This window comes from Ipomoea nil, unplaced genomic scaffold (assembly GCF_001879475.1).
Source record: "Ipomoea nil cultivar Tokyo-kokei standard unplaced genomic scaffold, Asagao_1.1 scaffold2510, whole genome shotgun sequence".
Lineage (NCBI taxonomy): Eukaryota > Viridiplantae > Streptophyta > Magnoliopsida > Solanales > Convolvulaceae > Ipomoea > Ipomoea nil.
Window position 1 is genome coordinate 891,112 of NW_017618938.1, and position 17,227 is coordinate 908,338.

General features: G+C 50.3%; 2 protein-coding genes across 2 annotated transcripts; one reads left to right on the top strand and one right to left on the bottom strand.

The window, feature by feature from the left end:
• The first annotated feature begins 1,408 nt into the window (after positions 1-1,408).
• LOC109153588 (protein FAR1-RELATED SEQUENCE 5-like) lies at positions 1,409-3,255 on the top strand. Its single transcript, XM_019301442.1, has 2 exons — positions 1,409-2,184; positions 2,370-3,255. Exons 1-2 carry the CDS (start codon positions 1,409-1,411, stop codon positions 3,253-3,255), a joined length of 1,662 nt encoding a protein of 553 aa, XP_019156987.1.
• An 11,707-nt stretch (positions 3,256-14,962) lies between these two features.
• On the bottom strand, positions 14,963-16,790 carry LOC109153589. The gene is made up of 3 exons (XM_019301443.1): positions 16,725-16,790; positions 15,405-15,542; positions 14,963-15,292 (listed from the first exon to the last, which is right to left on the bottom strand). Exons 1-3 carry the CDS (start codon positions 16,788-16,790, stop codon positions 14,963-14,965), a joined length of 534 nt encoding a protein of 177 aa, XP_019156988.1.
• Positions 16,791-17,227: the final 437 nt, after the last annotated feature.

Here is a 17,227-nt window from a genome sequence, read left to right on the forward strand (position 1 = left end):
TGTGCGTGAGGTTTGTGCTTAATGTGCGTGGGGATGTATATATATATATTCAAGGACGAGGCGGGACGAGGAGAGTATATATATACCGGCTAATGGCACACACTAGATCTGTCCTCACAATCCTCTATATATTGTTGTCCTCATTTGAACTCACCCATATATATATATATATATATATATATATATATATATATATATATATATATATATATATATATATATAGGGTCCCATTCAGGTGAAAACCCCCTTAAAATACAAACATGTGGATAAACATGGGCCATTAGATTAGATTAGATTAATGGCTTAGATGTAAGTGGAACAACTTAAGCCAGGATCATGAAACGACATCCAAAAGGGCAATTAAGACAATTTAAGAGATTACTAATTAAGGTAGAAATATGATTCTGATATGTAGCCTAATTTAAAGAAGATTAATTCGACTAGGACTAATTCATCTCTGTTGCGCACGACAGCCGGACTCTAACGCCAAACACCACTCCAGCGACAACCACCACTCCACCGCAAATCGCCGTTCGGACTAACGTCTACCACAACGCACCGACCCAGAACCCACACAGTAGAACATGGAGAATACGTCATCAACCCTTCCAGGTAATCATCCAACCTTCATTATGATAGATGTACAACAGAGCATGAGTTATTATTCAATAGTATGTGCACATAAGAGTAATCACAAACCCTAATCACCAACACGCAAGCAAAACTGTAATGTCCGTAGGGAAAAAGTAGAATAATGACACGTACAAATACAGACAGACCCGTGCACACATAGAAGACACCATATTTCAATGAGATAAGGAAGAACAAAGACAGTCAGTAGTGAAATACTGGAAAAAACGGACCAATGAACCCAGATGCACAATATATTAGGCTTGCATGCACAGTAGCGAAAACCCCATAAGCCTCAGTCATAGAAAACACAGAAATAGAGCATAGAAATACCTTGCACACCGTACTACCCAGCATGCACGGGTTGGAACCCCCATAAGGTTGTGACAAACCACATGCATAATAATACAATCTTAGGGCAGGGTTATTACGTAACAAAACTGAAATTGGACCAGTGCACCCAAATATAATGTAGCATGCATACATCTAGAAACCAGCATACGGCAGTATCAAACACTCAGGGAAAAAGTTGTAGAGTACACACAGTTTGGCTTACGCACTAGAGCCAATTTAACCCCAAGCACACAAAAAGAGTCTAGCATGCACACTTTTCAAAACTCAATACGGCTGACATATTAAAACAAAAACAAAACCAAACACCCGCCCACATTAATTGAACTTTCAGACTACAGCACATCAACCATAATCAACCAAACTAAATATGTGTATTCGTTGTGTGCAATAGGTGCATACCAAAATAAACATAGAGACTGCACAATGCAAATACAAGAAGATGGTGCGAAATACTGGACACCTACAACCCAAAACGAGAAGACACCATACGAAGGACAGCGATTTGAAACAATTGACATCGGGATTGATTTCTACCAAGCATACGCTAAGGAGGCAGGATTTGATGTTAGGCACGGCTCAAAGCGTAGAAACCGAATGGGTGAAGTGTCAATTAAATACATGCTATGCTCACGAGAGGGTTACAAGGCGGAAAGGAACGAAGCCACAAATACCGCGAACAAACGAAAGAGGCGGAGGAGAGTGTCAAACAGGATAGGATGTAAGGCACGTATGGTAATGACAAAGTGTGACACTGGCGGATACAAAGTCCATGCAATGGAGCTACGCCATACACACTGTCTATGCTCGGATAAAGCCAAACCTTTTTTAAAGATAAATAGGCAGCTTGACATCGGTCACAAAACCTTTTTGGCTCACTGTGCAAAGGCAAACATAGGTCCCACAAAAGCTTTCAGACTCTTCAAACAGATGGTGGGAAGCTTTACGGATCTAGGAGTGACATGCATTGACTTTTGCAATTTTAGGCGAGACCTGTTGGCCTATATAGCTGAGGCAGACGCCCAAATGGTGATAGAAGACATGTTCAAAAGAAAACAAGAAAATCCGGACTTCTATTTCGATTATGACATTGACGAAGAAGCTCAATTATCCAGGATATTCTGGGCAGACGCAGAATCCCGAAGGAATTACGCATGTTTCGGCGATGTCATGTCATTCGAAGCTACATACAGCACAAACAGGTACATGTCACTGTAGATTGAATATGATGAGTACTGTGTGTGCTAGCCCGGTAAAACAGTTGTGCGCACGGAATAATGTAGTGATCTATGAATTTCTCTGCATTTGTGCGTGATGTATGAAACTCCTGTGCACAGTATATAAACGGCTATATGCAATACTAACTACCACCGTACTTACATTGCAGGTACAAGTTAGTCTTCGTCCCTTTCACGGGGGTGGATAATCACAAAAGAAGCATAACATTTGGGGCAGGCCTGATTGCGAAAGAAGATGTAGAGTCGTATGAGTGGCTACTAAAGAACTTCAAAACTGCAATGGAATACGCACCAAGATGTACTATAACTGACCAAGATCCAGCACTCAAGATAGTAGTACCACAAACTATGCCAACAACAAGGCACAGATTCTGTATGTGGCACATTACCACAAAAGTGGGGGAAAAGGTAGGGGCAACCCTGTGGCATAACGCGGACTTCAAAAAGGCATTGAATAGTATCATATGGGATGAAACGTTAACCACAGATGAATTCGAGAGAAAATGGGAACAGGTAATGAAGGACTACAATCTAGAAGAACATAGGTGGTTTACCCAGTTGTACGATGCACGTGCATCATGGATACCGGCATACTTCAACGACATACTGATGGGAGGACTGCTCAGAACAACATCAAGATCAGAATCAGAAAACAACTATTTCGGTAAATTCACAAACCACCACTGCAGCTTGGTAGAATTCATGGCACAATACAACAGTGCCATCGGAGAACAAAGACATAATCAAGCAAAGCTAATCGCAGAAAATGAAGGTTCATACCCGGAAACAAAAACCCCTTTGAGTATTAAGAAGAATGCTGCTACAGTGTACACTATAAACATATTCTACGAACTCCAAACAGAGATATGGGAAGCCAGTTTCACGAACCACATCATCCACAAACACAACGTAGGTGATATATGCAAGTACAAAGTTGAGGACACAGATGGAAAAATGTTTGAAGTAACAGAAACCCCACAAGCGGAGGAAATAGAGTGTGCGTGCAAGAAATTCAACCGTGTTGGTATACTATGAAGGCATGTGTTGTTGGTGATGAAGACAAGAGGGTATGAATCGATCCCACGCAAGTATATTGTTCCACGATGGACAAGAGACGCATGTGCACACCCATTACACAATGTTCCATGGGCAAGAAGAACGAATATTCCAACATCGAATGAAACAACAAAAGTTGCCAATCAACTATGGACTGAATTCTACAACTGCATGGGATTGGTGAATGGTTGGCCAGACAAAATGGACCAAATGTTGGCAACATTGCAACAACTGAAAAAAGATCTAGAAAAGGAGAGGCAACAAACAGAAGATGGTGCCAACAACGCATCTGTGCTCGAAAGACTAGTCGGATCAACCAAACCAGGAGATATCCAAATAAAACCACCCAAAGTTGCAAAGAACAAAGGAAGTGGGAAGCGACTAAAAAGCAACCGAGAGAAAGCCATGTCGAAGACACAAAAGAAGAAAGAAAGGACATTGATACTGCTAATTCTACGTAAGCAATATAGAATAACACGAGACCAATTAAAGCAAGTAAAATCTTTATTGATCACGGTAAAGGCCCTAAGCACAATCTACTTGGCTGCTCTGAGTACCGACTGAGTGCGGTCGGGATTCTCTAACAACAACCTATCGATCGTCCAAAAGTCCCCTACACTGTAGCTACTGTGGGCATTTATAGCCGCTATGCCGGGGACAAGATTCCAGCCGCTCGGCATGTCTTCCACGTAGCCACCACGTGTCATCTTCCCGGGTGCCCTGTCTGTCGCCATGAAGAGCCGCCACGCGTCCTCTCGCGTCCTTGTGCCAGCTCTTTCGTCGAAGGGCTACCGCTCGGTGGTTGACATCAGCGCTCGGGCAACTCCCGGCCATTCCCGACCGGGGTCTTCATGGAAAAAGCCCGACCTGCCACCTGAAGAGATCATAAGAGAAAGACAAAGGCAAGTCGGTCGTGGTAGAGCTTATGTCGGTCGGGATATTCCCTACCAAAAGCCCCTCAGCCCGGGCCTTTTTGATCAGTCGGGAAAAAACGGGACGGGATGAAGAAGCCCAACCGTCAGGCATTAGACCGACCGGCCAGCTGTCATTCCCTCCTACGCCACGTGTCGGCCTCTGCCGGCCTCGGCGATCCCATCCGTCGCCTCGGATTCAGCGCGGGTCGTATCAGGCAAGTTGGCCCATTTCCCGCCTAAATGCCCTCCTATAAATAGGCCCTTGAGGCCCTCATTTGAACTTTCCTCACTCTTTTGCTTCAGTCGGTATCCTCTAAGAATCCCGAGCAGAGCATCTCAGCAAGGCGATCAATCACCAAACTTCAAGCTTTCCCTCGCAAAGTTCCTTCATCCGGTAAGCTCTCCCTCCTTCTCTTTATTTCACGCTTTCAACTATAGGTAGAACTGCTAGGTCAACTAACTGTCCCGGACGACTCAAGTCCTTTACTAACCCCGACCGACCGTTAGGTAGATCGAAATGACGGACTCGGACAGTCAAAACGCCTCGATCGCGGACTACGATGAGGAGGTCGAGCGTATCAGCGACGAGGAAGTGGACATTATGTCCTACACTCCCGAAGCCAGCCCCCAAGCAACGCCAGCCCCCGATCGAGCTGTCGAGCATAACAGCGCATCAAGCTCCTCTGGGACGTCGAGCTCTAGCTCCAGCGGGTCGGGGAGCTCCAGCGAAGAAGAGGAAGAGAGGACCACGTCAAGCGGGCGGGGTTCTCCGACCGAGGGCGTTAGGGAAACGCCTACCCGGGTGGTTGGGGACCACCCGGAAGCTGCTCCTCGAGGGGGTGATCGAGAAAATACCCCCGAGCAGACCGAAGAAGACCCGGCCGGGCCGGCCACGCCAGCCGTCGAGCTCGAATTCTTGAACAGCGAGAGTGTCGAGCAAGAAATGAGCCTGCTGACCAAAGGCGAGGCGGCTCGGATTGCTGAAATACTCCGGGGTCGGGTAGAATTCGACACGAGCCGGCAGCTGGGAAACGTGATTGACAGGCATCGGGGCAAGTGGATCGGGATGCACTACGACTCCCTGATGGCCCCGATCGCCATTCCCTTCACCCCCCCTCCTGAACGCCTTCTTGGCCTATTACCGGGTCGCCCCGGCCCAGATCTGCCCGAACGCACATCGGATCCTCGCCTGCTTCCCGCAGATATGCGCTCGGCACGAGGCCGAGTGCACGATGGAGTTGTTCAACTTCATCTACCAGATCAAGGTTCTCCCGGGCCGCTACGGGGGTGGGTTCCTGATGCTGCAATCCCGAGCAGATATGTGCTCCATCAAAGGCCTGCCCGGGAACAACAAGGGGTGGAAGAACAGAATTTTCTCCATCAAATACGACCCCTGGATCCTCCCGGTCGATCGCACTTGGAGCAGCCACTTCAGAAAGCAAGTGGTGCCGGTCGAGACGCAAGCGCTGAGGGACACGGTCAGCCGGATTTCGAGCGAGGTGCACGAATACACAATCTTCCGGACGGCTGAAAGTCTCGCAGCCGCCAAGCTCCCGCCCCCCACGTACGAGCTAAAGGAGAAGTACCTTCCCGTACCGATGGGCGTGACGGTCGCCAAGCCGTCGAAATGGAAGAAGAAAGGTTTAGCTCGAGCTGTTCCTCCCGACCTAGCTTCATTTCTTGATCTATCTAACTTAGCTCTTTTATTGCAGCCATGGCAGAATTCGGCGATGAAGACACCGCCCTTCCCCCGCCCACGAAGATCTCCCTCGGCGGGAAGAAGAAGGCCAAGACCAAAGCAGCCGGGGAAAAGGAGATTCCCACTGCCCGACCCCTGAGTGCCTCGACCGTGTCGACGGGCGAGGGCTTCATCGTCGAGCAGCCTGACGTCTTGGTCACCCGGGTGGAGGTCGCCCGGGGCAAGGAGAAGGTCGCCGACCAGGGCGCGACCGAGGTGGGCAGCCTGAAGCGCCGCCGTGAGCAGCACAGCCCGAGCCCTTCGGTCGGGCGAGAGAGGGAGTCGACGTCCGTGCTGGCACGGATCGGCAACGCCGCGCCAGCCCGAGTGGATCTGGGGAAGATGACCCCGACCCAGGTGGCTGAACGGATCGGCCACGACCTGGCCGAGGTGAGCTTTTCTCAACTAACAGCTTTCTTGCTAATATACTTTGATCGGGCTAACCCTGGATATCCTTTTGTACTGCAGATCTCCCGGGCGACCCAACTCCTTCAAGGTCAGGCTATGCTGGCCGAGGAAGCTGATCATCATAAGAAGACGGCCGCTCGTCGTCTGAAGGAGATCAAGGAGCTCCAGGCCGAGCTGGAGAAGGCGCAAAAGGCCCTGAAGAAGGGCGACGAGGAGCGGGTCCTCGCCGAGAAGGTCGTCAGTCGGGCGATTGGAGAGGCCAAAGAGCTGAAGGCTCAGCTCGAGAATCCGAGCGAGCTGGCGCGGGCAGCCTTCAAAGACAAGGACTCGGGCTCGGCCTTCCTTACAGCAGCCCGGGGAACAGAGATCGGGGAAGAGCTGATCGTCTCATTCGGTCGCTGGGGCTTTACGGCCGGGAAACGGAAGATGCTCGAACGAGTCCGTTCCCGGTTGGAGCAGGCCCTAGACGGGGAAGACCTTCAGCTGGTCCTCTCGGTATTACCCCCGGACCTAGCCGATCCCGGTCCCTCTCCCTTCGCCCCAAAAGCCAAGGCGTCTGAAGCCGGGGCATCAACGGCGGCCACCCCGAGCGGAAAGGAACCGGCTGCCGGAGCTCGGGAGATGAAGAAGTAGAATAGGCTCCTTTCTTCTTCTTCTTTTTTGTAAAGGACCATTGATCGGGAGCCCGGTCCCGAATTGTACCGGGCAACTTTTTGTTTGTTAATGAAATTTATTTTTTGTTCTATCTTGCGTCGCTCGTTTTTTCTTTTCGCACTTTTATCTTTAATCGCGTAAGTGCTGACCCTTAATGCTCGACCTCGCGGCCTTGTGGCCCGATCTTGCACTGGTTCGACCCACTCGACGCCCGACCTTACGACCTTATGGCCTGGTCGTGCGTTTGATATTTCGACGTCAAATCTGGCCAACCGATCGGGTGTACCCGATCCCCGGGCCTTTGTCGAAAAATTTTTGAAAGCAAGCCTCTACGGTCGGGATGTAACCGAGCGACGGGCCTGCGAATACTTCCTTATCCCAGCCCCCACACTATTGTGCGCTCGAGGCACGAGTGGGTGCAATAGTGGACAGAAGTTGGACGGATCGGGGGATAATGCTGAGAGCTCCTGGCTTCCCCGATCAGCGGCGTGACTTTAGTGTCCGCCAATGTGGAGCGCGTTTTGACCGGTCGATGGATTTCGCCCGGTTGATTAATGTTGAACTGATCTGCATGTAACGAAGGTGAAAGAAAGTAACCGATCGGGCCGCCGCATACAAACGGTCGAGCAATCATCGATCGTATATACATTAAACTTTCCCGCTCGCAGGCGGTTGAATTAATTTTACAACCATAAATTTACATAGAAATGACGACCGGGACTAACTCGCAGGTCGAGCCCCCACTTCGTCCAGAAAATACAAAGAATAGGCTAATGCCTAAAAAGAACGAGGTGCTCGGAATTCCAGGTCCCCTCGATTAGCCGACCAGTCGTTGTCTCTAGTCGGTATGTACCCGGCCGTATGATAGCATTGATGATGTACGGCCCTTCCCAGTTCTGAGCTAGCTTTCCGCCCTCTAGAGGTTGGCTGGCCTCCCTTCGTCGTAGAACGTAATCTCCGACTTGAAAATAGCGAGGGTTGACCCGAACGTCTTTCGAACTCTTGACACGTTTCTGGTACTCGGCCATACGCCGAGTGGCTAGCTCCCTTTTTTCTTCGACCCCATCGAGATCCACCGCCATGGCATGTTCATTTTCCTCGGCGTTGTAGGTTCTCTCTCGGTCGGTCGGGATCCAAGCCTCGATCGGGAGTCGGGCTTCTGCTCCATAAACCAAGGCGAAAGGGGTCTCCAAAGTAGCTTCCCTCGGGGTCGTCCGATAAGTCCATAAGACATATGGCAACTCATCGGCCCAACTACGACCAGCCGAGTGTAACTTCTTTCTCAGACCTTCCAATATCGTCCGGTTAGCATTCTCTACTTGTCCATTTCCCTGTGGGTAAGCGACCGACGACCGGACGTGGGTCGTCCCGATCGTGGCCAAGAAATTCTGGAAGTATTGGCTCACAAACTGGCGACCGTTGTCGCTAATGAGATGCACGGGCGCGCCAAAACAGGAAATGACATTGCGCCAAAGGAAGCGAGCACACTACTGAGATGTGATCGTGGCTAAGGGCTCGGCTTCTATCCACTTGGAGAAGTAATCTATGGCGACGATAACGAACTTTCTCCGACCGGAGAGCTGAGGGAAGGGGCCCAAGATGTCTACCCCCCACCTAGCGAAAGGAATTGCGGTCGTGACCGGCTGGTAGAACGTTGCCGGTCGGCCAGGCATCCGGGCGTACAGTTGGCACGTCTCACATTCCCGAGCTAACTTTTCACAGTCTAGCTGGAGGGACGGCCAATAGTACCCGATCACCATGATACGACGGGCCAGGGATCGACCTCCTTGATGGGAAGAGCAAATTCCCGAGTGTAGCTCCTTCATGACCAACTCAGCCTCAAATGCGGTCAAGCAACGCATGAGGGGGCCTCCATACGATCGCCTATACAGACGACCATCCAAGACTTGGAACCTTGGGGCTCTTAGCTTGGCCTTCCGAGCACGCTGCGGGTCGTCGGGGAGGCGATCGTGCTCGAGATACTCCTTCAGATCGGTGATCCAATTGTCATCTACCGGTTGGATGGGATTGACCGGTAGACGGTGAATACTGTGTCTTGGGATCACCAAGATCCGAGCTATCTTCGACATATGCTCCGGGGCGTCTTGGGCCAGTTTGGATAAGATATCCGCATCGGCGTTATCCAACCGGGGTATGTGTCGGACGGTATACCCCCGGAACTGAGCGAGCTTTTCCATGGCCAGGTCTCGATACAACTGCAAACGCTCACCATTAACTTCATAGTCCCCGAGAACTTGCCCGACCACGAGCGCAGAATCTGTTTGTGCTCGGATGTAGTCAGCCCCCAAGTCCCGAGCGCACTGCAAGCCGTTAACGAACGCTTCGTACTCGGCTTCGTTGTTGGTCGGGTGGAACTGGTACATAAGAGCAAAATAGATCTTGAATCCTTCCGGGCTCGTGACCACCACTCCTCCTCCTGCCCCTTTTTTGCTACTCGACCCATCTGTCGCCAGTGACCACCACTCAGCCTCGGGATCCGCAACCTCAGGAGGCCGGGTATCCCGGGCGGTGCACTCAACCAAGAAATCCGCAAGAGCTTGACCTTTAATAGCAGGTCTTGGTCGGTACTCGATCGCGTACTGGGTCAGCATTAACGCCCATTTGACTAGGCGACCCGATGATGAAGCAGTTCGGAGGACTGGCCCGATCGGCTGATCGGTCAACACGCGAATTGCTCGACCTTGGAAGTAGGGAGCCAACTTCTTCGCGGCAATGTAAAGGGCGTAGACGACCTTCTCTAGCCGGGAGTACCGGAGCTCGGGACCATGTAGCGCGTGGCTTACATAGTACACCGGTCGTTGGACCCCTTCCGGATCGGTTCGGCACAACACTGCGCTTACTGCACGATCGGACACGGCGAGGTACACGTCTAGCTCTTCTCCGAGCTCGGGCTTTGAGAGCACGATCGGTGACATGAGATACTCCTTCAGCTCGTCAAAAGCCGCTCGGCATTCTTCGTCCCAGACGAATCCATTAACCTTCCGCAATACCTTGAAGAAAGGTAAAGCGCGCTCGGCTAGCTTGGAGAGGAACCGGCTGAGGGCTGCCAACCGACCGGTCAATTGCTGGACTTCTCGAACGGTGGAAGGTGGCTGCATGTCCAGAATCGCTTTTACTTTGGCCCGGTTAGGCTCGATTCCTCTCTTGGTCATCATATAGCCGAGGAACTTGCCGGTCTGAACCGCGAATGTACACTTGGTCGGGTTCAGCCGCAACTGGTACTTCCTCATGATCTGGAAGCACTCCCGAAGGTCCCGAGTGTGGTCGGATCGGTCCCGACTCTTGACCAACATATCGTCGATGTAAGCTTCCATCGTACGGCCCAGCAGATCAGCAAAGAGCATGTTGACCATCCTTTGGTAGGTCGCTCCTGCGTTTCGGAGGCCGAACGGCATCACTCGGTAACAGTACAGCCCATCCGGGGTCACGAAGGCCGTCTTGCTCTCGTCTTCATGGTGCATCATGATCTGATGGTACCCCTTGAAGGCATCCATGAAGCTCATTAACTCGGCCCCAGCCGTCTCGTCGACCATCTGATGAATGCTCGGTAGAGGATACGGGTCGAGCGGACAGGCTTTGTTGAGGTCCGTAAAGTCGATGCACATCCTCCATGCTGGGGGCTTAGGAACAAGAACAATATTTGCCACCCACTCAGGATAGACCACCGGGCGGATGTGCTCGATCGCCGCCATCTTTTTGACTTCTTCTCTTACAAACTCGCGGCGATCGGAGGAGAGGTGTCGTGTCTTTTGCACGACCGGCTTAGCTGCGGGATCGACGGCCAATTTATGACAAATGACCGACCGATCGATCCCGGGCATGTCTTCAGGCCCCCATGCAAAAATATCGGCATACTCCCGGAGCACGGCCAAAACTTCCGCTCGGATCTCGGGGGCGAGGGCTCGTCCAATCTTTATCTTTCTGTCCGGGCGGTCCTCGGACAGGGGAACTTCTTCTATCTCTTCGGAAGGCTCAGGCTGCTCCTTCCGTTCCTTAGCCTCCTCCTTGGCTATGGTGTTCACCCGGGAAGATGGACCGGAATCACGTCTATTGACCGCTCGGGTGTAACACTTCCGGGCGGATTGGACATCGCCACGGACCACGCCGACCCCGTTGGGGGTAGGGAATTTCATGCATAGGTGAGGCATAGAAATTATCCCACCGATCTTCATAATGGCGGGTCGGCCCAAGATAATGTTGTGGACGCAATGGAGGTTGACCACAACAAATTCCAGCTCCGTTTGGATCGACTTTGGAGGCGTGCCGATCTCGACCGGGAGCGTTATTTTCCCCTCGGGGTAGATAAGAGCCCCGGTAAATCCTGACAGTGGTACACCAATCGGAGTCAGCTCCTTCCTGTCAAGGCCAAGCTTCTCGAACACGTCCAAGTATAGGACGTTCACACTGCTGCCCGTGTCAACCATAACCCTTTGGACGTCCGTCCCCTTAACGTCAATCGTGACCACGAGCGCCTCCATGCCATGATCACTGCTGGTAGGTTGGTCCTCGAGGGTAAAGGTTATGGGCTCCATCTTCTGCCTCTTCCCGGTCTCCCGGGAATCCACTACTGCGACCGGGCAATTTGTCCTTGGTCGGGAAGCATCTTCCAGCCCACCAAAAATGACGTGGATGGTAGGTTTTCCGGACGGGCGGCTACCGGACGGAGGGTCAGGGTCCCGTCGGTCATCATGACGATCGTCCCTTCGATCGTCTCTTCGGTCCTGGCCCGACCGATCAGAGCGGTGATGAGATCGTCTGTGATCCCTCCGATCGGTATTCCTCTTGTTTTCCTCTCTCCTCCCCACACACTTGTCTAATTTTCCCAAATTGAGCAAATCTTCCAATAATTGGCGCAAGTGGGTACACTCCTCGGTGTCATGCCCGGCGCATCGATGGTAAGCGCAATGCTTACTCTTGTCAGGGCCGTCTCGATCGGGATGGGGAAGTTTGATGAGATTGCAGGACTGGGCGTATTGCATGGCCTCCGCTGCGGACCGGTTCAAGGCCGTAAACTCCCCAGGCCTGGTTCGGGATCGGGGATGGTCGTCTCCCGACCGGTGTTCCGCCCGGCCGGCCGGTTTACGGGACGAAGAGCCGACCTCCTGCGAGCGCTTGACGGCATTCGCCTCACCTGCGTTGGCGTAATCAGTGACCCTTCGGAGGGCCTCCTCATATGTGGTCGGGGGGTGGAGGATAAAATCCTGGTATAAGTATCCCGCCCGGAGGGAGATGTGAAGCATGTGAGTGGCGGTCGCATCATCCATGGGTTCGACCTCCCCGACCGCCGCCTTCCACTTGATGAGGAAATCGGTCAAGCTTTCCCCTTCGAGCTGCTTGGCCTTTTCGAGGTACATATAGGACTTCCTCACCACTTTGGAAGTAATGAACTTCCGTACAAACTTGATCGCCAGGGTCTCAAATTTGTCGATTGACCCCGGCTGCAAGGTTCGGAACCATTCTGCCGCCCGACCGGTGAGGGTTGAGTAGAAGGCCCTGCACATCACGGCGTCCGAAACGCCCTTCAGCATCATATTGCTGAAAAAATCATTCACATGAGCCTCAGGATCTGTCCGACCGTCGTAACTCTTCTCTCCCGAGACCTTTAAGTCGAGCGGGTAAGGCTGAGCCATTACCGCTGCTGTGAAAGGCGTCTGGTGTAGGGTCGATCGGTCGGCTGGGGGTGCTGTGGGATACGCACTTCTGAGCTGCGTAACTTCAGCCTGGAGGTTGTAGAGCAACCCTCGGGTTTCGTTGAGCTCGGCGGCTTGAGCGGCTTGGGCTGTATCCCGAGCGCGTCGTCGTCGGTGAGATCTCGACCCGCTATACCCGGATGAAGCCTCGTGGCTAGCTTCCTGCATTTGTACGTCCTCTTGCCCGCGATTCGGGTCTTGGGGTCCCAGACGCTGGCGCATCTCTGGTCGGAGACGATCGAAAGCTACCGCTCGGGCAACCTCTTCAGGGTCCTCCGCTTGAACGGCCTGAGCTGGTGCCTCCATCGCATCAGCACCCCCCGACCCCAACCGCGAATGAGCCGAGCGTCGAGCCCGGGATGCGGACTGACGCTGCGGCTCTACTTGTGCGGTCGGTTGTACTGGAGGGGCGGCGGCCGGAGCTGTGTAGGCAGGCGTATATGGTGGATAACCAACCGGGGAAGTGTAGCACATCGGTTGGCCTGGCCAATACCCGTACGGTGGAGGTGGGACCGGGTACGGGTACTGGGCGGGATACATCATCGGCTGCTGCTGGTATGGCAGACCGGGTGGTGGGTAGCCCGGTTGTATGTAATTCACCGGCTGCTGGGCGGCCGGGTATGTATTCGACGGATGTGGCGGTGAGAGATTGAGGTTAAGGTCCATTGTCTGACCTTGCTGTTGGGTAGCATAGTGGTCAGAGGAGCTCGCCGCATCCGCCTGGTCGTCGGCAAAGTTGTTGTGTGCCCACGGATACATGTTGATATGGTGATCGGGTGCTCGTCAAGACGTTGGTTTCTTGCACGGTTCCCCACAGACGGCGCCAAAATGATACTGCTAATTCTACGTAAGCAATATAGAATAACACGAGACCAATTAAAGCAAGTAAAATCTTTATTGATCACGGTAAAGGCCCTAAGCACAATCTACTTGGCTGCTCTGAGTACCGACTGAGTGCGGTCGGGATTCTCTAACAACAACCTATCGATCGTCCAAAAGTCCCCTACACTGTAGCTACTGTGGGCATTTATAGCCGCTATGCCGGGGACAAGATTCCAGCCGCTCGGCATGTCTTCCACGTAGCCACCACGTGTCATCTTCCCGGGTGCCCTGTCTGTCGCCATGAAGAGCCGCCACACGTCCTCTCGCGTCCTTGTGCCAGCTCTTTCGTCGAAGGGCTACCGCTCGGTGGTTGACATCAGCGCTCGGGCAACTCCCGGCCATTCCCGACCGGGGTCTTCATGGAAAAAGCCCGACCTGCCACCTGAAGAGATCATAAGAGAAAGACAAAGGCAAGTCGGTCGTGGTGGAGCTTATGTCGGTCGGGATATTCCCTACCAGACATGCAATACATGCGGCCTCCCAGGCCACAACAGTCGCACCTGTCTAGATAAACTTGCATCAGACGAAGTTTAGAATACATTTATTTTTAAAAAAGTGAACAATGCAATCTAGTTTATTATTACAAACTGTACAAGATTATTTACATTCAGCAAGCATTTTATTAATAATACTTGGTTTAATTAATTAAAAAAAAAGGGGGGGTGGGGGGTCGGCCTTCATTTAAACTGAATAGTACTGGCATTACTATGGTTTTATGACCACGAAACCATTACTCATATTTATAACAATATTAAACATGCTAAGACGTGAGAACTAACAAAAAGACTGCATGAATTACCCAATGCACACATGAAAATATGTATGGGCACACGACGCAACACACTGACCCCAGCAAACGACTAGCCAAAGATATATCCCAGCCACGCACGCAACAACCCACCACGACGCACACCGCAACACCATACCATAACTGAAACCCCGGTGGCACGCCACACAATAAACCACATCAGAGCAAATTAGCTCGACCCAAACCCAGCAGCAACGCCCCGTGAGGATGAGGCCAAAAGCCCAGAAAACAAGTAACCAAAAATATATTCATACACACGCACGCAACACCCAACCTCGATGCACACCGCAACAAAAGATATATTCCACAAATATATACTAAACAAACTACCAGACCACAGACCACAAACATACCAAACGAAAAAATAACAGTAAGCATAAATAAAAGCCATAATTGGCGCCCTAATAAAAACATCCAAAAATAGTATGGCCACAATATTCTGCACACATAAATACACGAAGGGGAGGCCACATGTTTACACATCCCAAACAATAAAACTGACCACAGTTAGCATTTATCGTGTGGATGACACACAGAAATCAAAAAACAAAAAACTAAATATCAAATATCACTACACGGCCGAAGGAGGAACCGATATTGATTGATACGCACGAGAAAGGTTGGTCGAACGATGCACATTATGCTCACAAAGGACGAGCTCCCTCATGTACCGCATCCTCAACTTGTGCAGAATCGTACTGTCCCCCTTAACTAGACCACAATCCCAATCAAGAACACGCTGCCCGAGAAACGTCTCCGTGTGCCGCATCATAAAAACCCCGCAATCAATCTGATTCTTGGAATCCCGCCAAGCCATCTGCAAACGCTTAGATTCCAAACCAACAAAAGCAGCAGACATTCCAGGAGCAACAACTTTACAAAATGCCGATAGCATAACCTTCTGCAAACGAACATATCAAACATTAACTCAACATTCAAAGCAGAGACCAAGGAGGAAATGAAAATCAAACACAACAAAAGAGGGGAAAGTGTGCCACCATAGAAACACTAACCATCTCCTCAATACAATCGCCGTACTTCTGCGCCTTTGCTTGGGGATTAGAGTCACTATCAATAATCTCATACCGACCGCGTTGGAAATCAAAGCACAACAAGAAATAGTGGCTACGGCGCAAAATGGGGAAAAATAACTGCACAAAGGACAACAAAAAAACAAATCAGGTGGTGGAGCTGTGCACAGAAAACAAAGCCCATGTGCACAAACTAGAATAGTGTGCACGTGTGGACGACATGATGTGCGCAGGCAAACTCATAACACAGCAGAAAAATAAAAATAAAAAAAAAAAAAGGAAAATACACAACACATATACCATGTCAACTTCAAAAATGTCTTTATACGGCGACAACATGAAGTCCATCCCCAACATGAAGATCATATAACCCTGAAATGAAAGATGTTTTTATATTTGCCAAGTGGTGTTCTTACAAGTAATTTCTTGTTGTATCTTTGCATTATTGTGTTCATATACATCTAGCATGCCTCATATGAAGAAGTCATTTTAGATTACAGTCCAAAACCCATGTCGAGAAGGGAAAAAACTGCTTGTTCTAGATATCGACTATACTATAATTGATCACAAGTCAGCAGCACAGAACCCATATCAACTCATGAGACCTTGTGAGTTACTTTTTGCTTAGATGCTTTTCTTGCTGCCTAACTTGGTGGTCATAATTGATATCTTATCACATGCAGATCTGCATGAATTTCTCTTGGCTGTCTATGCAGAGTATGATATCATCATCTGGTCTAAAACCAGGTCAGAATTTCGTCCCTGGTCATTGCAATTATGATGATATATTCACCATTGAATGGTTTGCTAAAAAGATGATATATTGCCTATGCTTCCTAAAATGATGTATTAGGCCATATGTACATAAGATAAAGATCATATGCACTGCACTCTGCACTCATCATTTCTATTTTTAAAAACCAATAATTAATGAATAAAACTAGTGGTAATTCCTACACCAAAATATAAGAACAGAGACAAGCCCTAAATTCGGCTAATCAAAAAAACAGTCCGCCACCGCCGCAAACAAACACCTCAGAAACGCCACCAATGCTACCAAACCAGCAACCCCCCCCCCCCACCCAACAACACAAAACAACACAAAAAGCACCAAACAGAGAAAATCCCTAAATTCGGCTACCCGTAAAAACACCCCCCACCGCCGCAAACAACCACCTCAGAAATCGTACCAAACCAGCACCCCCCCCACCCAACAACACAAAACAACACAAAAAGGACAGAAAAACAACAATACCGAACAGAAAAACGGGAAAAAAAAAAAAAGGGAAAAAGAAATCGTACCTCTACCGACAGCTCCGACCGGTGGTCCCCCCTCTTCAGCGAAACGCGGTCCCCACCCACTACCATGGCTACGTGAAACAGAAAATGGAATGAGACGAAGCTGCGAAGAAGACGCGACAAAGAGAAGTTTCCACCCCACGGAGAGAGAGAGAAAGCGACGCAGAGAGCTTGAGGAAAGGTAACCTAGCGCGTGAATGTGGACTACTCTGACTAGGACACACCAATAAACAAAATACCAAATAAACCCCCCCTTCCCATAAAAACAAATGCACTTAACGTAAAAACCCACAGCCACACGCTAGAATCACCACCGTCCGATCAACACATCCAACGGCCCAAACAAGTCCACAGGTTTGTATTTTAAGAAGTGATTTCACCTGAATGAGATTCTATATATATATATATATATATATATATATATATATATATATATATATCTACTATACTAATAAGAGCCCAAGAGAGTTAGGCCTATAATGGGTAGAAAAAATGGCGGTCAAATT

Bases quoted from the DNA above. Each gene is read 5' to 3' on its own strand.
- LOC109153588 (XM_019301442.1), top strand. From the start codon at position 1,409: ATGCAAATACAAGAAGATGGTGCGAAATACTGGACACCTACAACCCAA. The intron at 2,185-2,369 runs GTACATGTCACT...CTTACATTGCAG, and splicing joins GCTACATACAGCACAAACAG to GTACAAGTTAGTCTTCGTCC.
- LOC109153589 (XM_019301443.1), bottom strand. From the start codon at position 16,790: ATGGTAGTGGGTGGGGACCGCGTTTCGCTGAAGAGGGGGGACCACCGG. The intron at 15,543-16,724 runs GTACGATTTCTT...TCCTTTGTGCAG, and splicing joins GGTCGGAGCTGTCGGTAGAG to TTATTTTTCCCCATTTTGCG. The intron at 15,293-15,404 runs GTTAGTGTTTCT...GTTCGTTTGCAG, and splicing joins GCGATTGTATTGAGGAGATG to AAGGTTATGCTATCGGCATT.